At 36.1% G+C, this 24,898-nt stretch overlaps 1 protein-coding gene across 1 annotated transcript in view; it reads left to right on the top strand.

The window, feature by feature from the left end:
* APOB (apolipoprotein B) overlaps positions 1-24,898 on the top strand; it is a 37,240-nt gene that overhangs the window by 4,585 nt on the left and 7,757 nt on the right. Inside the window, exons 4-26 of the mRNA XM_009885345.1 lie at positions 799-949; positions 1,984-2,137; positions 2,323-2,478; positions 3,462-3,586; positions 3,774-3,859; positions 4,620-4,839; positions 5,855-6,082; positions 6,273-6,390; positions 6,505-6,651; positions 7,686-7,897; positions 8,244-8,481; positions 9,021-9,197; positions 9,462-9,653; positions 10,415-10,582; positions 11,765-11,976; positions 12,515-12,697; positions 12,888-13,009; positions 13,645-13,855; positions 15,123-15,298; positions 15,434-15,621; positions 15,887-16,032; positions 18,383-18,759; positions 19,718-24,897. Coding sequence (XP_009883647.1) covers positions 799-949; positions 1,984-2,137; positions 2,323-2,478; positions 3,462-3,586; positions 3,774-3,859; positions 4,620-4,839; positions 5,855-6,082; positions 6,273-6,390; positions 6,505-6,651; positions 7,686-7,897; positions 8,244-8,481; positions 9,021-9,197; positions 9,462-9,653; positions 10,415-10,582; positions 11,765-11,976; positions 12,515-12,697; positions 12,888-13,009; positions 13,645-13,855; positions 15,123-15,298; positions 15,434-15,621; positions 15,887-16,032; positions 18,383-18,759; positions 19,718-24,897 — 9,167 coding nt within the window. The remainder of the gene's footprint in view (positions 1-798; positions 950-1,983; positions 2,138-2,322; positions 2,479-3,461; positions 3,587-3,773; positions 3,860-4,619; positions 4,840-5,854; positions 6,083-6,272; positions 6,391-6,504; positions 6,652-7,685; positions 7,898-8,243; positions 8,482-9,020; positions 9,198-9,461; positions 9,654-10,414; positions 10,583-11,764; positions 11,977-12,514; positions 12,698-12,887; positions 13,010-13,644; positions 13,856-15,122; positions 15,299-15,433; positions 15,622-15,886; positions 16,033-18,382; positions 18,760-19,717; position 24,898) is intronic.

The following is a 24,898-nucleotide window of genomic DNA, read 5'->3' on the forward strand; positions in this document are numbered from 1 at the left end:
CATGGGAGCTGGCAGCTGGGGAGCATCCTTCAATGTTTTTCCAAACAAGATCATTCCTTTGAAAGGCACATGTTGAGAGTCCTGAAGACTAAGCTCTCCCTGTCCTGGACAGAAGGCACTGAGGATGGCAGAAATCCTTCATACCGCTGTGCCAGTGCATTTCAATCCTGATCTGGCTGTACTTTTTACACGAGAAAGGGGGAAGACCTGGTAGTTCAGTTTTCCTTAGCTCCTAGGCTGAGTCTACCCATGTCCATGAAACAATTCTAGAAGTTGAACTAAACCAGTTCATTGATGCCAGGAAGACTACTTGATAGCCTGTAACAGTCAAGCCAAGATCAGGGCTGTGGGAGTAAAAGTTCTCGTAGGCCTTTAAACTACCCAGTGTCCCTCCATCTTGCCCAAAACTTTCCCATCAATTATTTTCTGAAATGGAGTAACTGGGGAAAATATTTTTTATTTAGCACACACTGTTCTGACAGAGTCTAAACATCGATCACTGTAATGACTCAAGTTTTCATACAGTTCTTCTAGTGCTGTAATTTTTCAGAACCGAAGTTGCTTGTTTACCATGTACGTAGTATACTCCATGCCATTAGCCAAGCAAATACCTACTTTCATATCTTCTCCCTTGTTCCCTTAAGCTATTTAGAGTACTTTGGAATGTTTCCCAACAGCTGCTAGCAGGGTGATTCTGACACTTTACAAAACCCAAGGAATACCATATTTCCAAAACTGTAACTGGATGATCCTGGAAGCATGATAATGAAAAAAGGATAAACACATCATATTTGTGTTTTCAGGTTGAACTGGAGGTACCACAGCTGTGCCACTTCATCCTGAGGACAATGCATTGCTCCCTGAGGGAGACTTTTGGTGTCGACTCTGAGGGAAGGGCCATGCTGAAAAAGTCAAAGAACTCTGAAGACTTTGCAAATGCCATGTCCAAGTAAGCAATATCAATTATCATCAATATTTGTAGCCTCAACATGGAACAGGCTGCAGTGTTACAGTCCACCCTGACTATGTTTTTTCAGGCATAGAACACATTTCAAGATAACGTGATAGATTTATAAGCTGGTTCCACAGTAAAACTCCTTGATATAATTTAGGGCTAACTTGGCACAGTTCTCAGTTGCTAGGACGGAAGTTTTTTTTCTATCCAGAATTTTCACCTGGCACGTATTTGTCATTTATATCATCTATATCAGGAAACTGTTGGGTAGTCCCCTAAAAGATTATTGCAAGTCGAATGTTCCTTCTTGTAAGCAAATTCTCAAAAGGCTATCTGCAGACATTTTAAGATAATTTTCCTTTGCTGACATGGTACTAAGAGTGTGCAATAGAAGGGCATTTGAGACTGAAGTCCAGGTTTCCTATCATGATCTTTAATGACTTAAGCAACTTATCTTTTCCTTACTTATCTGCTTTTGTAAGTTGTTGCTACTACTTCCTCCACCCAACTAGTCTCCAGTGCTTGTCAGTCCATGTTTTAATCATGCACCATCACGCTTGGTTCAATGCCTCAGTATCCACTCCATCTTGTTTCACAAGCAATAGATCTCAAAACAGCTTGAGACAGTGTTAAAATATGTTTTTCAGAAAGCAGTCAAGGTTTTCTTTGAAGACTACAACTAGTAGAGAATCCTTCCCATCATTTTGTAGCCTATTGCAGTAGTTAATAATTACCTTATTCTAAAAATTTACTTATCTCCTCTCTGAATTTGTGCAATTCCAACTTCCAGCCATTGCTCTTGATATTTGCTTGTCCTTAGGTGACGTAGTCTGGTGATATCAGAATGTCCTTGGTTAGAATTTTGCTGCTTTAATAGTAATGCTCTGTAATAGGAACAACAGTGAATAGTAAATAATGATAGACCAAGATAAACATGATGCTATAGCCCAGCAGTTTATTGATAACCTGTTCTTCACTGGGTGGCTTTAACGTGATTTCATACTAACATTGGGGATTTTTTTGAACAGACATGAGCTAAAATTCAGCATGCAGGATGGAACAAAAGTCAAGCTGTATCCAGAGAAGGATGAACCTCTGAATGTACTGAATCTCAAGAGAGGGATCATCTCAGCTCTACTTGTGCCAACAGAAACAGTAGAAAACGTAAAAACAATTTCCATGGTAGGTATTTTGAAAAGCATTCACCTTATTTCCTTAACAAATGGAAGACACCTCACCTAGTAGAGTTACTCCTGAACATAATTTGCGAAAGACCTGGAAATTCAGATGAGAAAGGGTGCCTTTCTGCTCGATCAGAAAATGTGTGAGAGCATGAACAGAGACACTGACTTATTTCTTCTTTCCAGGATACTGTATATGGAAAGTGTGACAGTGAAGTTGAATTCAAATCTAGAAAAGGAAATGTTGCAGAAGATATTTCAATTAACAGGGACCTGAAAGCCTGTGACAACTTCAGTCCCATCAGAGATTATGTCAGCCCTATTGCCATTGTAAAGGGATTAGTAAGTATACCATTAAAAATTCTATCATATAACATTTTTCACTACATCACTTAAACAACTACTATAACCACTAAATTTTGTATTTACTTTCTAAAAGCTTAAATGGATTTTCTGCACCCTTGCGTTAGATCAGACTGCGGTTTTGTTGGCAGTTAATAGAGAAAAACAGATGCAGAGAGTGTAATTACCTTCTTTCATGTTCTTCTCATGAATTTTTAAAAGAGACCTTTTCATAGATGGAGTGGGTACTATTGGTTGCATGATAACCTATCAGATCATATCAAAATTTTTAATTTTGTGAGTCAAAATTTTCAACATTCCCATTTCATGTAAAACATCACCAAAACCCTCATGTGTATGTGAGGTGCAGGAGGAGAGGGTTTTAAATGGTAAATGGTTTGACATGCTGTTCAGGCTACCTGCGAACCCGCAATGATCAAGTGCAGTTGCTTGCATGAATATTGGCAAATTTCTTCCTGGTATTGTGGCATCTGCATTTTTGAGTGTTTTCCCTAAAAAAAAATTGAGATTTCATATCATGCTAAAAACCCACATTTTATAATTTCTGCCACCTTTACAGCTTGTTGTAGAAATCTTTAAAGTATGTATAATAAGAGTGAAATTAAAAAGAGCATCAGCTGTTACGAGGAGCCTGAACTACTCTAAAAATTACAGACTAGTTTCTATGAAGGAGTCCTTTGTTGTAGGCAGCAGGGGATCAGTCATGAATTAACTACTAAGCCAAACACCTCAGTAAGGCCTGAGGGAAAATTTCAGTGGGATTTTTTGCCTGTGAAGAGATTTAGGACTAAAGATTGATGCTGGCACAATTTTGTCTTTGTGTGAGAATGATTCCAATTATGCACCTTTGTTTCCAATATGCTGTAACTGTTAATATTACAGGAAAACTGTGGCAGCCTTTAAAGCTATGTTTGTTTCCTATACCATTCAGTAAAATGACTGCCAAACTATTTATTTTACAGAACGTCCCATTATCTACCCTTCTAAGAAGCACTCAATTCTGTCATTACAATATTGATGCAAAGAAAAGGCATATAAGGGATGCTGTCTGCAGTGAAAAACACTTGTTTCTGCCTTCCTCATACAAGTAGGTTGCTTGCTATTTATCGATACCCTTTCTTTATAAACATTAATTTTGAATGGTGATGTACCACATTCTGCCCTGACTTCATCCCTAAATATACATTTTGTTCTCAAGGAGGCAGAAGGCATGGCAAGAAGCCTCAAAGGTACTTAAACTCAACTAAAGCACTAAATATTTCTTTGTTTGCCAGAAATCGCTATGGTGTGATGACAGAGGTCAACCAGACACTGAAGCTTGAAGATACCCCGAAAATCAATAACAGAAATTTTGATGGAGGTATAGCTGAAATTCTCAATAACGCAAATACAGGGACAAAATATAAATAAAAGGACAACATTTTTTTTAAACAGTGAATTCATTAATGATGCAGTTGATGGGACAAAAAAAATTATAATTTTTAATGAAATTTGATCAATTTAGTCAGGAAAAAGATTGGGATATAAAATGGAAAAACCTGAAAAGTTTAAAATCACTCTGTAATTTGAAAATCTTTGTCTTTTCATTTTAATTTTGAAATTATTCATTATAATTAAAAAGTTATATTTTACTTGGACAATAATTTTAATCTCATTGGAAATTAGTTTCATGATCCCTTTTTAGCTAACCATAAATTCTTATGCAACTTTTAGCTTCAGCTGCCAAATGTAAACAGTCCATGACTACAATACATTTGGTTCTAAAACACGATAATTTGAGATGCAGTTGTTATTCCTAGTCATAACATATTTCTCCTAAGATATTTTCATTAAAAGTTGAAAAATCAAACTGTGCTAATATGAAAGGTAGTAAGGAATCATCTTTATAAAAATTTTCAAGATTTTATGCAAATAGGCATTATTATTAATTTTTTGGAACATTTACATTTAAATTCCATTCCATTATTTTTAGAAACTGTTCAGCTGTTAAACTTCAACAATTTTCATATAAAACAACCTACAGATTTTATATTTATACTGACTGTATGACAGGAGGTAAGAATTAACATAGGTCCTTGATAATGACATAAAGAATGCAATTATTTTTTTTTAATTGCTAGATGAACTGGAAGAGAAAGGACTTGCACTAGAAAGTACAGATGCCAAATTTCCTAGGCAGGGGGATTCTGTTCTGAAAATCCTTCAGGAACTGCAGAAACTTACAGCCTCCCAGCAGAACCAGCAGAGAGCAAGGCTCTTTTACAAATTTGTTTCTGGACTTAGAAGTTTACATAACACCACTCTTGGCTCTCTTGTACCCAAGATGATGGAAACTTCAAGGTATGTTACAACAGTTCATCGTGCAAGTACACCACATGTCAATGCCATAGCAAATCCATTCTAATGTTGATGATTTGCTGCAAATGGTTTTAAATTAGAGGTTAATTAGATGTAAAGAGTGTCTTTCAGAAAGATAAGTATCATCAGAATTATCTAGAGAGAGAAATAAGGAAGAGAGAGTAAAACCTGTGGGTTTCACATTTTTCCATCAGAAATGCTCATTTAATTGGAATTAATTTAACATTAAATATATGACAACAGTATAAGAACTCAAATAGATCTGAAAGTTCTAGCCTTCTATGAAGAACTAATATTGTTTTGATTATTCCCCCATCAAATCTTCCAAACTTATCGGAGAAGCTGAACCATAAATTAGAGTATAACAGCCCACTGCAGGGTTTTTCTCACCACCACCATCCCAACCATGTATACCAGGCACGATCCTTGGATATGTTATTATGGCCAAATATCTTTCATTCTCAAGGACAATGCCTGTAATTCCAAACTCCCAAGTCTGACTTATAGCAAAGAACACAGTTTTGAAAGTGAGATTTTTGGAGACATGGAAAGGCACAATTCTTTGGTCTGACCATGACCTCCAGTCCCCACCCTTACTCTTCTGCCCTGGCTGGACTTCAGTCAATTTATACGTACTTTATGTCCTCAGTCTGTAGACGCACTAGAGCCTCAGTATGGTTCAGTATATTATTCTATAATACTTAAAGTTGTGGGAAAGTCTGTTGTGGAGAAAAAAAGTCATACGTCTGTATAATGATAGTATTGTTAGTACTTTCTTGTTGTTCACAGCTAATTGTGTTATTACCATAACTTGTAAAACTAAGCAGCTTCTTTTTGATAAGCTACTGTGTGATTTGCTTCCAGTCACGCATAGGCATATGTCATTTACATTAAAACAACTGAATAAACCTGTCAAATGTTTATTTCAAACGTGCAGCATGCAGTGATAACTGCAAACAGGGAATTAATTAATCAAAGTCATCTCTTTTCCTTTCAGTTCCATCACAGTTCAAGCCCTGACTCAGTGCGGGACTCCAGAGTGCTACGGTGCAGTCCTTCAAATACTGAGAACTGGAAATGTGAATCCACTTGTGGTAGATCTGGTCACATATACCCTGGGACTATTACCTTCTCCAACACCAAAAAGAATACGGGAAATTCTTAACATGGCCCAGTATCAGCCAAGTAGAGCTTCTTTCTATGGCTTGAGTCATTCTGTTACTAAGTAAGTAATGATAGCATGTAATTGTACAAAATAGCCTCAAGAAAACGTTACAAAGCTTAAAGTAAACGCTAAGAGTAGTCACTTTTTGAGAATTTTTTTTGTTATTCTCATGAATTTGCTCTTTGGGAATAAAAAATAAATAGACATTTCCTATTTTGTGCTTTTGTTTCTAATGTGTTTCTCTACTTAGGTTCTACAATGAGAAGATGATTGTGACAGAGGAAATAACAGACGTTGCAGACTTCATGGTATCACTGCTTGGCACTGATTGCTCTGGGGAAGATGAACTCACATACCTCACACTTCGGGTATTTTTATTTCCTTATGCAGGCTATTATTTTAAATTGAAGCACATATGTTACTGCACTCCTCTTGGTGGAGAATAAATGTTTAACATCTTTCTGTGTTTCCATCACTGACAGGCTATTGGAAACATGGGTGCAGTAATGGAGAAAGCTAAACCCAACCTGAAATCTTTCCTTAAGACATGTATCAGAAGTGAAGCTGCATCACTTTCAGTTCAGAAAGCAGCCATCCAGGCATTCAGGAAAATGACTATTACTGAAGAGGTAAACTGGGTCACAGGAACCAGCATAAACTGTCTTCAGTTCACCTTGACTGTTCACAGAAGTTATTGAATATGCAAAAATTTTCCTATTATTTCATAGTTTTGCTATCTCCCTTTTAGCCATCTCCAGCTTTTTTAGAATTCCTTTAGTTACTTTAATTTCCATCCACATATCTGAGAAGTTCTCTAGACTTCTGACTTGCTCCTTTGAGATGCAGTTGCTTTGTATAGATAGTCTCAGTTTAAATGGGAATTTTGGATCTGTTCCTGTTAGAGTGTCTTAAATGGAGTTCTACTTATTTAGAGGTGGTTTTAACTGACAAATTGCTCCCGATTTAAATGGAATTAACTAAGAAAATATCAAGTCCCTATTTTATACTGGCATTTTGTTGTCATTCTTATTAATAGTACTGGTTAGATTTATGTTTACGTTACAGTGACATTAAAGCACCTCCTACAGAATGGATGTCATTATACAGAGCACTTCAGCTTAGTATAGTGAAACAGTTTCAATATCTACAAAGTGCTCTTGTTTCCAGACAAGGCTTAACAAGTCTGGGAGCCTCGGAACACCTGGAGCTTACATCCTCAGATTCAATTTATTTTTTTTAGTATTATTTATTTTCAAACTATGTTTAATTTTCCTGCAGCAGGAGATTTTGATCATCTTCTTTTCCTAAACTGAATGATCTTTTTTCCAAAATTCGAGAATCTGTCTGCGAAGCAGAACAATTCTTATTCCCAACAATCAAAACTCGGTATTCTAAACAAAAAAGTAACCTGGCAGATACAGGATAAGAAAATCAGTTTTATCAAAACCATAATTTCTATGACATTTTCTGTCACAAGAAACTTTATCAAAATAGCTTCAGTGAAACATTTTTGGTCAGTTATAGAAATAAGGTATAGAAATAGTTACGCGGTCCTGAAGAAATTACATCCTGGAAATTATTTCACCTTATATATTCCCAAAAGAGTTTAACAGTATCATCTACTAGCCAGCTTATCAGTGCAAACCTTTCTCTATTTATACAGGATCGTTCAGCACTTCTGAAAGCTTTCCAAGAAGGAGATGCACCTACAGACAAACGTCTAGCTGCATATCTCATACTGATGAAAGATCCTTCCCCAAGTGATCTCGCAAAGATTTTGAGAGTCCTCACAAAGGAGAAGAATGAGCAAGTGAAAAGCTTTGTTGCCTCACACATTGCCAACATCCTAGACTCTGAAGAAGTAGGCATTGAAGAGTAAGTAAAATTTAGTTATATACTGGTCTCCTAGGAAGAACAAAGTTCTGACCATAATTGCAGTGGTAGTTACTTAGCAGTGCTTGCAGTTTTGTTTGCTTGTTTGTTTTCTTTGTTTGCGCAAGCACATCAGCTGAGTAAATCTATGGCTTTGTCAGAGCAGAGCCAGCTTACAGTCTTTCCCTTAAGTCTTATTTTTACTGTTACTATGTGCAGAGAGATAACCATTTACAGTCACCTCAGTTGTGTGAATACCTGCAAGTGACACAAGATATCCCTCAACAAAGACTAAATGTGATTCTGGAATGTATACTGATCATATTTGTATTGCTATCTTCTTTCCTAGTCTAAAAAGCCGAGTTGAAGAAGCTCTGAAAGGAAACCAGGTTCCAACAGCCAAAGATTTCAGAAAATTTTCACAAAATTATCAGATTTCCAAAAGAGTTTCTGTACCTGGAGTTGATCCTGTCTCTGCCAAAGTAGAGGGAAATGTGGTATTTGATCCGAACAGCTATGTTCCTAAAGAGACTATGCTGAAAACCACCCTGAATGTGTATGGATTTGGTCCAAGCGATATCTTTGAGGTACAACAATTATCAAAACCTAATTCAGCTGGTTTCTTTCTCATTTCTGTTTGCTTATAACAACTTTCTCTGAATAATGCATTGTTTTTACAAGCTTTGGGAGAATTCTAAAGGTCACTATGCTTACAAGGGGACTTTCATTTGATCTCAACAGGCTTTAGAGCAAGCCATCCGTTTTGTGATGTCACTTACCACTGACTGGATGGACGACCCTGTCATGTTATTAAAGGCCTCAGCTTAGGGTGAAATGAACCCATCTGTAACAGATTGACTTCATGCTAATGAATCGTTGCTGGCACACTGAAGTAGTCATAGTAGACTTTAAGCGAGATGCAGGCTATGTGTAGGTTTTTTGTTGGACCTCACCTCAGAGATAAAACTAACCATAAGACTTAGTACTCTGTATTTTCCCTTAAGAATCATAGACTTGTAGGATACACTTTAAATGCTTTGTTTGTTCCCCAGGAAGTCTGTTTGTTGCAAAACTCCAAAGAAGTGGGGAAGGTGTCTCAGTTATTGCATTGTCCTCTTCATTTCAGCTTGGCTTGGATGGAAAGGGGTTTGAACCAACACTGGAAGCTTTGTTTGGAGAGAAGGGATTTTTCCCAGACACCGCAAGCAAGGCCTTGTACTGGGTTGACGGCAGAGTGCCAAAGCAGGTTTCCAAGGCGCTTTTTGACTACTTCGGTTACTCCCAGGATGACAAGCAGGATCAGGTACAGCTTGAAAACATTCTCTGCGCGGCACAGCATTCCTATCTTTACACAATAATTACATCACTTCCCTCTTCATTGTATATAAGCCTTCTCGTCAACTGGTAAGCTATTTCTATTTCTATTTCTATTTAGAAATCCTTAATGCTATTTAATAATGTTTTCTTCTTAATTGTATGTGGGAGGGGCCTTTGTCTGGAGACAAATCTGTAAGAAGTGCACGTGCAGATTATCTGATGTTTTACTACTTTCTGACTGAATCTTCAGGATCTCATGAAAGGAATAATGCTTAACCTTGAAAAACTGATAAAAGAATTGGTCAACAAGGAAGCTCCTGAAGGAAAAGCATATCTGAGAATCCTGGGAGAAGAACTTGGGTACATGAAACTCAATGATTTCAAATTGCTGGGAAGCATGATTTTAAAGAGCATTAAAACTCTTCAGACTATTCCCGAAACGGTATGTTTCTGATGCACCAATGTGTATTATTAATTTGGGGACTTTTTACAATATTTTTTTAAAATTTAGGTTGTGTTTATCTATGATGTAAAGAATGAATATTTGGTACCAGCATGAAAATAAAATTATTTAAAATAAAATATCTAGATTAGTCTGAAGGACTCTGAGAAACCTATGAAGACTGCTGAATAACCAAGTGGGGTCCTCCTGGAAGATAGGTAACGGGAAGGAAAAATGGAAGGTTCATATCTTATTGTATGATTGAGATATCTACTGGAACGATGCCCAAAATCCTATTGTTGGCCATTATGTAATACTAGTAAATTTCTCATTATTAAAATGTATATTGAGCAATAATTTGTCATGTTTAAAAGAAAGGAACATGTAGTACAGTTTAGGAATATTTGGTAAAAACCTTATTTCATTGAAGTAAAGAAATGCTTTCCCATTGACTTTGGGGAAGCCAGAATGTTACATGTTATCTAAACCAATTTACCTTTGTATGTGTATGTCAAGGTAGCTGATCCGTGTGTATCAAGACAGGTGATAAAATCTAGTATTCGGTTAAAGCTGTTTGATAAACAGTCTTTAGTACATTTTTTTAAAGCAAGGAAACTGTAGAAATTAGTTTTTGTACTCTATGTGAAATTAATTTTTGGATTATATAGTTACAGTCATTCCATGATGAATTTTTAAAGTATGAAATGTACATATGCCACAGTGTAGATTTGTTAGTGTTCATTTCCTTGTTTGATTCACAGATTGCACAAGCCATCTCAAAAGGTGTTGACAGGGATTTATTTGTCCACTACATGTTCATGGACAATGAGTTTGAGCTTCCAACTGGAGCAGGTTTACAACTGAAGTTTGCCTTGTCTGGAATAGCGACACCTGGAGCCAAAGTAGCTGTAAAGCTTCATCAAAAAACTGTAAGTCTTAAAAGCTGTCTTTATTTTGTGTCCTCCTAATAATTTACCATCTCATTTAGGGATAAAACTGTAACACCAGAAGAATTTTAAATACTCTTGAAATGAAAAAAAACCCTTACTTATTAGAGGTCTCCAGTTAATTTGTGAATGACATTCACATTGAAGTAAGAAGTAATACATATAGTAAATTAAGTATGAGTCATAATAAAATTTATGAATTAAAAGTATTTTAATCATCTTTTAAAAAATAATCCTTTTTAATTGCTGTTTATTTCTCCCAGCTCTCAAATGAGAATAGTACAAAAGCTATAGCATGTGAATTTGCTGTTCAAACCAAACAGTTAATAAAATTTTTGATGTGGCCAATTCAAAGTGAAAATTTTGATTTTCAGTTAAAAGAAATATTGAAAATTGAGTTAAATGAAACATTTTTTAATCTGATAGGAAACATTTTAAAATTGTAACAAGTAAAGAATGTATGACACAAAATTAATTATCCAGTTAAAATAAAAAAAAAACCCTTAATATTTCCATTCTTTTTTCCAGTTTTAATAACTATTTTTCTCTAATCAATATTTTATATAGATTTCTCAATAGTTTCAGTACCTAAACTTTTAATTTTCCATGATATACAATAGTTAAGGAAAAACAAAAAAATATGGCCTCAAATTTAGTAGTGGTTGCCTTTTAGTTACCTTGGGAGTCTTTTCCAGAATTTTGCATTCTGTCCCTTCTTTCTGTAATGGCCAAACCAAAAGCTTGAAAATAAGCTGGTTTCTGTTTAGAGAAATTCAACTCTTGGATTCATTTCTTTTTTGTCAAACAGTTTACTCATTGTTTTTGAAAATTGCTATGTTTTTTTACAATGGAAAACTGGCTCTTGTCTTCAGATTTAAAAATACATGCAAGTAACTCCATGTACAAAATCTTTCTGAAGCATGAGTATTTTTACATTAAAGTAGGTAAGGTTCCTTTGTGTTATCATCTTGCTGTATTTGTTACATTACTGTTACCACTTACGTGGTCCCTCTGCTTATGTCACTTGGCAATCAAATTTTTTGAATAGCAAAACCAATTATATAAAACCTACCTCTAATTTATCAAGTATATTACACTTGTTTTATAAAACTATTAAGAAGTGTATTGGGCAAATAAATATAGTGTTTTGTTTTTATTAAATAGATGCAAGCAGAACTCATTGCTAAACCTTCAGTAGCAATTGAGTTTGTAACACACCTGGGAATAAACATGCCTGAATTTGCTAGAAGTGGTGTGGAGATGAATTCTAATATATTCCATGAGTCTGGAATTGAAGCACATGTGAGTATGAAAGCTGGACATCTGAAATTCAGCATTCCTGATCCGAAGACTCCCACAAAGCTCCTCAGTATCAGGTAATGAGAACTGAATGAGAACTTTCAAGGCTATGTTCTTCCCCTCTCTTCTTGGTTTTTATTGTGATGGAATTGAGAGGCTAGGGCAGGCATGGAAAAATTTTCAGTCCAGAAAAATCCAAGATATTGTAAAACTTGGATAACTTCTTTTGTAAGGTAAGCAAATAGCTCAGATAAGTGGTGACTGAGAGTCAAAGCTTAGATTAATTTGTCACTAGTTTCTGAGATTTTCAACAAGACTTAAAATTTCTATACTTTTGTGTTCTTTCACATAAAATTATTGTAATAGCAATACCTATTTTTAGAGTGAATTTAAATGAACTACTTAATTTTAGAGAGGGTAAATGGCTTAATACACAGAATTATAGTTATCAATAATAATTATTATAATAATAAAACTTGTAATCATTTAACCACTAAATGTTATTTCATTAAGCCCTTACCTTAATCAGTGATTTTTATTCGGAAAGTAACCTCATTAGCAGGACAATGTCTGAACACCTGTCCTGGGAATAAATGGCTCGCTTTTCTGTTCCAGCAATACTCTACATTTAGTGTCTCCAGCCAAAACTGAAGAGATTCCACCTCTGATCGAGAATCGAGAAACCTGGACATCTTGCAAGCCTTTCATTGCTGGTCTAAATTACTGCACCAAATTACTGTACTCTAATGCCAGTGCCACAGAGGCAGCTCCATATTATCCCTTGACTGGAGAATCCAGGTTAGTCATATCAGCTTTAACTATGTTTATTTTGTATTAACTAACTACACAACCCTTACCTTTAAAAACTTTAAAAATAAGCTACCAGGAGCAGCTCAGAAAGAGAGCTATTGTAAACTGTATGACTGCTCCTGTTTCTGGTCATCAACAAAATAGTTATTTACAAGACGTATGTTTGCTTCTTCTTTAGATTTGAAGTTGAAATAGTGTCCACAGGTGAAGTGAAGGAATACTCCGCAAGTGCAAACTATGACCTGCAGAGAGAGGGAAATGACCTGATAGACACCTTAAAATTTGCTGTCCAGGCAGAAGGTAAGAGTCTGAAAAAGACATATGGTTAACTCAATTTTGAACCATGTCATTTAATGGGAAAAAGATTTATAGGAATAAATCATAATAGAATTCTTTACAGTATAAAATAGAATACCATTTTCACACCTAAACAAGCCACCGCTTTAACTCACATTTCATTTCACATGTACAATCAAGATTTTCATGCAAGATTTTCATGATCAGAGGCTGATTATTTTATCCCAATAATGCTTCCCCATGATATAAATAAAAGTTTGATGTTGGCGAAAGGAAGGAAGGAAGAGAAGTCAATGGGTTCTATATAAGCAAGAGAAAAATATAATTTCTGATAAATTACAGAAGTAAAGCATACAAATTGAGAACAACTACATAAACAGCAAATTTTTCAAAGGAAGAATCTGTGGGATGGCAAGTTCACACAACAAAACTAGCGACGGGATTAGTGGATTAGCCCATCATAGGTTTAGAAGATGAGGAGAAAAAAGATGACCCAGTTTCTGATTCAGACTCATCAAAAGCTATGTTAGATCTTCAGGGTGGTATAATTTCCAGTTGATACTTTTTTATTCTCCTTTTAAGAAAAGTCCAAACAGATTCCATAGTTGTGAATAACCAAATTACATTATATTTTCTAGGCGTAAAGCAACATGAGGCTACATTGACCTTCAGGTACAACAGAGACAGAAAGATTTTGACCAGTGATGTCCACGTTCCAGATGTTGATGTTGACTTTGGTACAAACTTCAGAATTACTGATGAATCCATTTCTGGGAAGAAAGCATATACTTTTGTCTTAGACTTTAACAACAAGAAGATTTCTGAAGTTACTCTTACTGGCCAGATAAGGTAACTCAGAAAGCCACTTAGACTTTTACAGATACCTTTGAATAAGATAACTGAAGGTTTTATTGAAGGTAGAAAATTTGGGAAAATTTTATCCCATTTTTGAGAAATTGCTTATATAGAGAGACATATAAACTTGTCATTCAAGCTCTCTTTAAAAACCCTTGAAGTATTTTGTGATCCAACACGTGTACATCAAATAAATACATCTAATGCACCAACTGATCTTTCCTACTATATGTATATATATAATTTGTATTACAACTTCCTTGAGCTTGTTTTTCCATGTTTGCACACACATGACTACAAGAATGACATTGTACTAGTGTTATTGCAGGTGTGATAATCCAAGGATATAAACAAGGCAAGGTTTGTTCAGAGAGGTATTATCGTTTACTGGTTATGTTTGGCTCTAAAAAAAAGTTATTACATCTCCCCATGAAAAAATCTAATGGCACTCAATAAGCAACAAAACCAAAAATAGCTGAGAGCTTCCTGTAAAAATTCCCACGCTTCACGATGAGAATATTTCCGGGAACATCTACAGGGGAGCTAACAAAAATGTTCAGCCTGCCAGGGTTTCTAAAATTGTCTGCCTCACAAGCCCATAGTGAAATGAGCTGATCACATTCTTTAATAAACCTCAATCTTCCATGGAATTCTGTGATCTTGATGGTGCCCCAGGGAGTCTTTGTCTTTGCTGTTCATGCAGAATTGCCTCTGATATCAGTGGGAGCTTTGGACAGATGTCAGGGACCTCAATTCCCTTTCATTTGCACTAACATAATATTAGAAGTTTGCTCAAGTCAACAAAGTTACAGAGATATAAAATAAATGCGAATAAAGGAAAATGAAGCCCAGTGGCATAGTATATTTTGTCAAGTGTTTTGTTTCTATGTAATTCATAGCCACAGTCTGTATCCTTTAGTAGAGAATTCAGCCTGAGTAAGGAGTTCAGAATTTGGTTCAGGTACTTTACCAAGACAGGTACATATTTCCATCCATTTCAGTATTATGGAATTAATATGGAATTATTATTGTATCTGCACAGTAGCATTATGATAATTTACCATGGATTTCCTAAAGTAACTAGCAGAAGCTGAAAACATTAATTGAATTGGAACAGAGTTTACAAGTTTGATTCAATCTTATTTTTTATAACAACTATTATGCCTTTACTATAGATTTAGATGCTGAAATTGCTCCTGAAACATAAGTAAAAAATTAGAGTTAAATGTTCTATATTCACATTTACTTTTTGCTTTCACAGATATGCTGGAATGGAAGAGGCCATGTTAAGTGGCACCATTTCTATTCCCCGCCTGCAAACTGAACTTAGAACTGAAGCATTGGTTAATTATTCACCAACCAAAGGATATCTTCAGATGAGCACAGCTGCAACAACTCATGGAAACTCAGTTTCAGAAAGAGTTCTTCTCAGATATGGTAGGGGCAAAAAACATGATCCGCATGTACAACCTATAAATTTAAACATCTTATTACATTATTTTATAGTATATCCCTAAATAGAATAAGAATATTAGTAATCTTACCTTTTTCTTTTAAATTCATTGTTTTCAGATTCAGAGAAAGTTGAGCTAGAGTGGAATTCAGGCGCCAGTGCTGCTGTGAAAAAGATGTCCTCTGGCTTCTCAGTTGACTTTTCAGACTACCCAAAAGCTTTAGAGAAGCACGCCAACGAACTGCTGGATCGGAAAGTGGCTCACACAGATATGACACTGCGACATATTGTGTCACAATTTATCGTGGTATGTTTCAACTTACAGTAGATATTACAGTTTCACCACATAGCCCTGGTGAATTCATGCTTCCCCCGTTGAAGCCAAAATGGGAACTACTTGTAAAAGCACTCATCAGATTGAGTAAGATGTGTATTTCCAACTTTGATCGAGCCAGTCACTTTATCAGATGCCTAGGACTCAGTATATGGATAGTTACGATGGCTTTCAGATAACTTACTGGAAAGTCCTAAAACTTGTTATTTACGTTGAAAAACTTGTCTCCTCTTTGCAGGCAACCAACACCTGGCTGCAAAAGGCATCAAAAGATGTCCCCTATGCCCAGACTCTGCAAGACAAACTAAGTGGACTGCAGGAACTGAACATTCAGAAAATTAACCTGCCTGTTATTACCATTCCTGAAGAACTTTTCCTGAAAAGGTAGGGAGAGAAATTAGGATAGTCGCACAGGAAACTGAAAATAGATATTCGCTCTTATTTTTCCGTTATTTTATTTTATTTTGTTTTATAAAATAGCGTGGAATTGCTGTAAATATTAGCATGAAATTGGAATCATATCAAAGAATTTTAGGACCAGAGATTAAATTATATGGACAAAATGATGCATATCTTTAATACAGTCACTCCTGCAGTTTATGAATATATCCTGAAGTATTGTCTTATATAGTAATGAGAACTGAAAAAAAAAAAATACGGTGTTGAACAATCTTTACTCTAAGGCACAGAACTAATGAAGCCATGTTTCGCATGGATTTGTGTCCTGCATCCCTGCAGGATGGTTATGGTCTTTGGCCATAACCCTAATATCTCTACTTTTTTCCTGTGCAGTCCTACTGGACAGTTCTTCCCACTCCCCTACACATACTGGTTGACCTCTACCAATATAGTACCCTGAATTCTGTCTGACTCCATCTGTCACTTGCTCAGAGGCAACACATGCCATGGTTGTACACATGTGGACTGAATGCTTGCACTCGTTTGGGCCCATCTCCTCCACCTAACAGAGAGTTCTACAAAACTTACATGAATGTAATTACCCGTCAGGCTTTTACCTTTCTGTCCAATTTGACAGAAAACATCCAATATGTTAAAAATTTCTAAAAAGTAGGGTTTGACAAATGAGAGACTGGAAGGCAGATAAATAGTCTATTTCTTCTGTTTCTAGGAAATTAGGCTATAAGTCAGACAGAATGGATCTAGATTTCTAAAATGCTCATGCACCTGCCAGGATTTGCTCTCCTTACAGTTCCTAGCACTTATTGTTCTTGCCAGTTACTGTTCATATCACATTGCTGCTCTGCCTATGCATAAGGATTCAAGGAACAGTGTTGCTTGGTAGTATCTTCAGAATACACCCACAGCTACCACTGTGATAAATAGAAACATATCTGTATACTTTTCACATGAGCTAGGGGAATATGGATGGCTGAAATGAAGGTAAAAGACAACAGAAGATAGTGTAAGATTGGATTACAAAAACAGATGGAGAAGAGTCCTGCATTTTATCTCTCTTAGTGCTGTTTTTCCATGTACTATCTTTCGCTGTGGCAATATGAAACTGTATGTTAATGACACACAGCTCTATTGCTTCCATTGTGTTCCTAAGCTAAGTATAAGCAAGGAAAAAACTGTTTTTTCTCCTATATTCTTATCAGTAGTGCGCATTATAGTAATAATAATAATAATAATAATAATAGGAATTTTTACTGCTCTGTGATGTTGCTTTTTAACCATTGATGCAAAGGAACAAATTTCAAAAATGTTTCCTTAATTTCAATTTTAGGATGTAGCTCTAAGTGTAAAAAACAAGATTTTGTAATATAAAAGACCAGTTAGGCAAACAATAAAAGCATCTTTGCCAGCTTATTGTTCATGCTCAAATTAAGGTCGAATTTCCTCCTGTTTTGCCTTTTCATAATTACACTTTTTGCCCACAAGCTTTTCAGCTGACAATCCATTTTTTCCAGTCCTAGCTCCTGGTCAAATGGTTAGATTTCTATTTATTTCTATTCAGAATGAAATAAATGCTGAATATTCGGATGAAACTTTTTGAAATGCTTATTGTCAAAAAGAGAAATTCTTTGTAATTTAGGTTCTTACAACTTCTAATGCTAACAAGACTTTTCATACATTTCTATAGGAATACATCGCTTGTTTTAAGAAGAATATAATTGCCTTTTTCTGGTACTCAGCATGCCACATTGTACAAGTGCTGCAGTGGTTTTGGAGGATTTTTTTTCCTATATGTCAGCTACTTTAATTCAAATTCCTTCATTTTAAGCATCATTTTCATGCCAATACATCTTTTCATTAATGTGCATAAAGCAGATTTATATTCTCAAAGTAGAAAATCAAATGCAAGGTTCATAAAAGTAATGTATTTAGCCCCTTGAATGACACCCTCCACCTGGGAGCTAAAGTTAGTTAAGCTCTGAACAAAGAATCAGGAACCTTTGAATTCTACTGCAAGGTCTCACAGAAAGAATGTGTTTCTGGACTACTTGAACTATGAGTCTCCTTGACTATGAAATAAGGGGAAAAACACTGGCAGAATTCACTGATATCAAAAGCGCTTTCAGTAAATTCTCATTAACCTTAAAAAATGCTGATAATCATAGAAGATCATTACATTTCTCTCTAAACCTAAAGTCAGAACATTGATATAAGCATGTAAGTCAGCTCAGTATCATAGGAATAGTAGGAATCATGGAAATTTCTGCATATGCTTCATGGATTTACAGTGTCTAATAGAGTCACTTTTATTTTCTAGTGAAGGCCGGATCAGATACATCTTAAATAAACACAGCTTTCTAATTAATATCCCGTTGCCATTTGGTGGAAGATCATCCCATGACATAAGAGTGCCACAGACTGTTAAAACACCTCCTCTGGTAATGGAGTCAATGGGAATAAGTGTGCCATCTCAGGAATACAGAATCCCGACATTTACTGTTCCAGAATCCTATCCTCTTCGTGTGCCTTTGCTTGGCACTTTAGAGGTCTCTGCTAATGTCTACAGCAACTATTACAACTGGACAGCAGCATACACTTTGGCTAACAGCACCACAGAGAAAGCATCCAGCATAAAGACTACTTATAACACGAACGCTGATTCAGTTTTTGAGCTACTTTCCTACAGTGTGAAGGGTAAGAACGTGTGCTAATACTGCAATGTTGGCAAAACTATTTTAATGACTTTATTTTCTATGTATCAGGTACAGCATGTTCATTTTCCTGTTGCTTATTTAAAAAAAGCTGTTGTATAACCTCAAATGATTTTCTTTTTGGTTTTAAAGATATTATGTGAGTCTGTTTATTCAGGCACTAAAGGTGAAGGCAGTTTAATTCAATAAAAACTTTTAAGGTCCATATTTTCCTACTAGATATTCCCTACTAAAGAAACCCAGTTCTTCAAAACTGAAGGCATGATTCTACAAACACTTGTATATCTGACCGGTCAAATGCTTTCAAAATCAGGTGTGCAGGTGTATGCATAGGTACGCCCAGGGTTTGTTTCTTGCTCTATTTTGAAATATATATATATGTGATTTCTTTTAGTCATTTATATATGTCCATATACTGCCATAAATACACAGCAGTTATCCCAGACTCAGACTGTATAGGTCTTAAGACTGGTATTTTTAAGTTAGTTTCTCTAAAACTGCAGTTTTAGTTCTCAAATTGCAAAAGGACAAGCTAACTTCAGTCTTTTCTAAACTGTCCATCATAAATGAAGCATAATAAAGAAAACATTAAAAAACAGGAATGTTTGATATGGGTTATTCTTGAGAGTCCATCTTCTTAATTTTGGTTTAAATAAAGACATAACTTTGTGTCATTTCACGTAATTATATTTAGTAGAGTAGTGTAGAGATTTAATTTATTCTTAGATCAAAACTTTAGCCCCAAGTATCAAAATAATAACAATTCTTACAGAAATAATCAGGATCTACCAAAATATTTTGGCCTTTAAAGCAAAATGGTGTAACAGTAATTGCAATTCAAGCAGTAACATAAAAGTTTAGTGGCATCAGACAAAGTCTTAAAGACTTTGAAGAAGGTATAAATTACACCATTATCTTTTGTCTTCTTTTTTCTATTTCAGGTTCTGGAGAAGCATCATATAATAGAAATGGATTCACCTGTGCATATGAAAATCACCTGAAGCACAGACTCTTAACATCAGTTTTTAAGTTGGCCAGGACAAAGACTTATGAACCTAGTCCAGTTGCAAACTACACTGTATCACTTACAGCATCCAGTACTCTGGGTCCTCAGCTTTCCTTTTCTGGTGATATTGTTTCTGAAAAGACGAATAACGTGAATATCAATAATGTCAAGATGGAAGGGCAGCTGGAAGTGGCTTCTGTCTTTGCAAGAAGCATTTACACTCTGTCAAGCTCATACAATGAAAAGAGACGGGTTTTAGAAGGAAAATCAAATCTGAAGTTGGATTCTTCTTACCTTCAGGCTACCAACCAGATATCCAGCAGATACAGTGATGATTTATTTTCCATTACTTCAGTTTCTGATGTACAAAGTGGACTATTAAAGAACACAGCTTCACTAAAGTATGAAAACAGCCAGCTGAAAATGACATCTGAAACAAATGGGAGGTATCGACATATTGCAGGTGTCAATAAGCTTGAATTAATTTTGTCAAAGAAGATGGCAGCACTTCGATCTGAGTACCAAGCCACTAACAAGCAAACCCAGTATTATGCCTTGTTTGCAGGTTCTCTCAATTCCCAGGATCTTGTTTTCAACTCTGATATCTCTATGACTGATCAAAAGAATCGAGCTGCACATAAGTCATCCCTCAATGTAAATCAGTACGGTCTAGCCAGCAGCGCAACCACAAATGTGCAGTTTAGTCCGTTGACAATGCAGAGCGAAATGAATGCCAAACTTGATACTGCTGGAGGCTCCATGTCACTATCCTCTTCTGGGCGCTATGGTAAAAACAATGCAAAATTCAATCTAGGTGGAAGAGTGAGCCTAACAGAAATAACGCTGGGAAGTGAATATCAGAGTACAGTTCTGGGTATGGACAACAAGCATGTTTTAAACTTCAGAGTTAATAGAGAAGGACTCAAGTTTTCAAATAATTTGCAAGGATCGTTCAAAGAGATTAAGTTGGAGTACACAAATGACTTGAATATTCCTGGATTATCTTTAACATTTGCTTCGAAGTTAGACAACAGCTTCAGCTTTGACAAGTTCCACAAGCATGTTTTTGATCTACAACTGCAGCCTAGCTCACTCACAGCTAAACTGAGCAATAACATTAAATACACTAAAGCAGAAGTTTCCAACAAAGCAGAACTGCTTCTCGAGCCTCTGAAGCTGAACTTGGGAGGCAATGTCAGAGGAGCCTATGGAGCAGATGAAATAAGGCATACCTACACCATTACATATGCTGAGCTAGCTGCAAACTTTAAAACAGATACCGTCGCAAATGTTCAAGGCGCAGCAGTGAGTCACAGAGTTAATATGAATGTGGCAGGACTTGCTTCCTCAGTTACTATGAACACAAACTGTGATTCTAAATCCCTCCGTTTCAGCAATGCTGTGCGTTCCACTATGGCCCCATTTGCTATCACCGCTGACATACATACCAATGCTAACGGAAAACTGATTGCTATGGGTGAACACACAGGAGACCTTTACAGCAAATTCCTCTTTAAAGCAGAGCCTCTTGCTTTCACTTTCTCCCATGATTACAGAGGATCTACCAGTCATAGCTTGAAGTCTAGAGGAAGATACACTACCCTGCTTGATAACAAAGTTCATATGCTTTTTACTCCATCAGAGCAGTCAAGTGCTTGGAAATTGAAAAGTCAGCTAAACAATAATGTATATTCACAAGATCTCAGTGCTTACAATGATGCAGAAAAGACCGGTATGGAACTTAGTGGAAAAGCTTTAGCAGATCTCTCAGTAATGGATACATCAGTCATACTACCATTCACATCTGAAGAAGTTAATTTAATTGATGTATTGGGCCTCAGGGGTAGTGTGTCAGAGCTTCAAGAATTCAGCCTCTCTGGCTTTGTGAAGTATGACAAAAATAAAGATATGCATGTTATTAACCTACCATTCTTGGAACACTTGCCCGTTTACTTTGAACGAATAAGAGGCACCATTCTATCCACGCTGCAGGCCATACAAAGTTACCTGAAGAACATCAACATAGAACAACATATGAGAAAATACAAGGCAACTTTGGATAAACTCCCACAGAACATTAATGATTACATGGACAAATTAGATATGAAAGGCAGAGTTAACAGCATGAAAAATAATTTGATTGCTTTCACAAAGGACTACAGAATAACATCTGATGATCTCCAAATTATGCTGGAAAAAGCCATGGACAACCTTCAAGAAATACTATCTCAGCTGCAGGTCTATCTGATACAAATTGAGCAATATATCAAAGATCATTATGAGCAGTATGACATTAAAGCACTTATTGCACAGCTTCTTGATCAAATAGTTGAAACAATGACAGCTCTAGATAACAAATATAAGATAAGAATGACTGTAGTTGACACTATTCAAAAATTGCAATTTTTTTTTCGACAATATTATCCTAGCGAAATTGGAAGCAGTACTTTGGCTTGGATTAAAAATGTAGATGATGAGTACAAGATTACAGCTAGGATACAGGAAAACCTAGAACAACTCAAGATTCAGATTCAGAATATTGATGTCAGACGCATTGCAGAAAATTTGAAACAAAAGATTAAAATGTTTGATGCTAAAGAAGTTTTAGAAAAATTGAAGCTTTCATTACCAATTGAAAAAATTACTGAAGTTCTTGAACAAATCAAAGACTTTATTCTAAATTGGATGGAGGAGTATGAAGTATCTGAGAAGATCAGTGCTTTCCGAGGTCATATGCACAAACTGATTGTAAAATATGAAATTGATAAGCAGGTCTATTTTTTAATGGACAGAATGATAGAACTGCTTAACCAGTACAGGATAAAAGAAACTGTCCAGAAACTGACCATCTACCTGAAAAATATTGATGTGAAGTCATGCTTTGATAAAATTGTTGCTTTTATTGATGATGCTGTCAAGAAAGTGCAAACCTTTGATTATGAAACGATGATAAAGGAAGTCAACAAGTTCCTTGACATGGTTATTAAAAAGCTCAAGTCTTTTGACTATAACCAATTTGTTGATGACACAAATAACAAAATCCGAGAAGTGACCCAGAAAATAAATGAGGAACTAAGAAATTTAGAACTCCCACAGAAAGCAGAAGCACTGAAACAGTATATGAGAGATTTTAGAGCTGTGATTTCAAAATACATGGAACAACTAAGGGACACCAAGCTTGCTGCAATAATTAACTGGTTCAAGGAGCTTATAAACTCAACAACATTTGCTAATCTCAAAGCCAAGGTGAATGAACATCTGGAAGACCTGCGAGAGAGGATTTCTGAAATGGATATTTCCCAGGAATTCCAGTGGTTTCTTCAGAAGATAAGCCAATTCTACAATTCTGTTGTCATATACATTTCTGATCAGTGGAACATAGCTTCTAATAAAATCGTTGCTTTGGCTGAAGAATATGATCTAAAAAATTGGGCTGAAAATTTAAACCAGTTTGTTGAAACAGGATTTGTAGTCCCTGAAATCAGAACTGTTATAGTCACTATACCTGCCTTTGAGGTTAGTCTCCGAAGTCTTCGGGAAGCAACATTTCGAACACCAGACTTCATTGTTCCACTGACTGATCTGCATGTCCCCTCCTATGAGATAAATATTAAGAGACTAAAGGACATGAAAATCCCAATGAAATTCACTACCCCAAAATTTACAATTCTAAATACCTTTGAAGTTCCTTCCTATACAATTGACTTGAATGAGATAAAACTTCAGATTGTGAGAACAATAGACAAACTCATGTCTGGTGAATTTCAGTTGCCAGCAATTGATGTGTATTTTAAAGATCTAAAGATGAGAGATATGCCTTTTTCCGACATTTCTTTCCCAGAAATACAGATACCTCAGTTTCAAATACCAGAATTATTGGTTCCAAAGCTAAATCTAAATGAGCTCCAGATTCCTAACATGAAGATACCAGAGTTCCAGCTCCCACGTATCCCGCATGCTGTGTCTGTCCCTACATTTGGCAAATTGTCTGGTGCTTTCAGAGTCACCTCTCCATTCTTTACACTGTCTACGCAAGCTGAGGTTCATAATACTACAACATCTGCAAACAGTCCAGAATTTGTGACCTCCCTTTCAGCTCAAACAACGTCCAAATTAGACTTCCTGGTTTTTAGTGTTATTGCAGATTCACGTCTCTTGGCCCCTGAGATGAAGCAGCTGAATCTTAAAAATTCCATGAAGGTCAACCACAAGTTCCTTAAAGTTGATCACTCCAATGAAGTGGTATTTTTAGGGACTTCAGTAGAAGGTGAAGCTGAAACTAGAGCAAACTTACATACAATGAAAAATTCAATAGAACTGCAGAATAATTTAATGGTCAAGCTGCAAAGAAAAATTTGGATGCAGAGTGGAACAGCATATTCCCACAGGCTGAATATTCCACAAGTTGATTTCTCCAGCCAGGCTGATCTGATCAATAATATGACAACAGACGTAGAAGCAGGACACATATCAATTACCTCCACTGGTAAAGGAAACTGGAAATGGGCTTCTCCTAATTTCTCCGATGAAGGCACTCATGATTCACATGCCACTTTCAGGGTTGAGGGCCCCATTATTACATTTTCTGCCAACAACAGAATAAATGACAAGTACCTGAAAGTCAACCAAGCTATGAGATATGAATGTGGTTTCCTAAATTATGCAACACTTCAGCTTCAGTCTGAAATTGAGTCACAGCGTGTGGGACGTAGTGTTCTGAATGTAAAAGGCACAGGACAGCTTGGAGGAATGAAAGTAGAATTAACAGGCTCTCACAATGCTCGGCTCAATGGACGGATTACTGGAACTGTAAATAATGAGGTTTCCTTCTTGGCACAGCCTTTCGAAATTCGTCTATTAACAAACAATGATGGAAATGTGAAAATCAGCTTCCCGATGAAACTGACTGGCAAAATTGACTTCCTGAATAACTATGGTTTTGCACTCAGTTTCTCTGTTCAGCAGTTCAGCTGGCAAGCTACTGGCAGGTTCAATCAGTACAGATATTCCCATAATGTGTCCGCTGGCAACAACGATGACAGAATTGAAGCTCATGTCCAAATGAATGGAGATGCCAACCTGGACTTCCTAAATATTCCTCTAACCATTCCTCAGC

This window comes from Charadrius vociferus, unplaced genomic scaffold (genome assembly GCF_000708025.1).
Source record: "Charadrius vociferus isolate BGI_N301 unplaced genomic scaffold, ASM70802v2 scaffold173, whole genome shotgun sequence".
Classification (NCBI taxonomy): Eukaryota; Metazoa; Chordata; class Aves; order Charadriiformes; family Charadriidae; genus Charadrius; species Charadrius vociferus.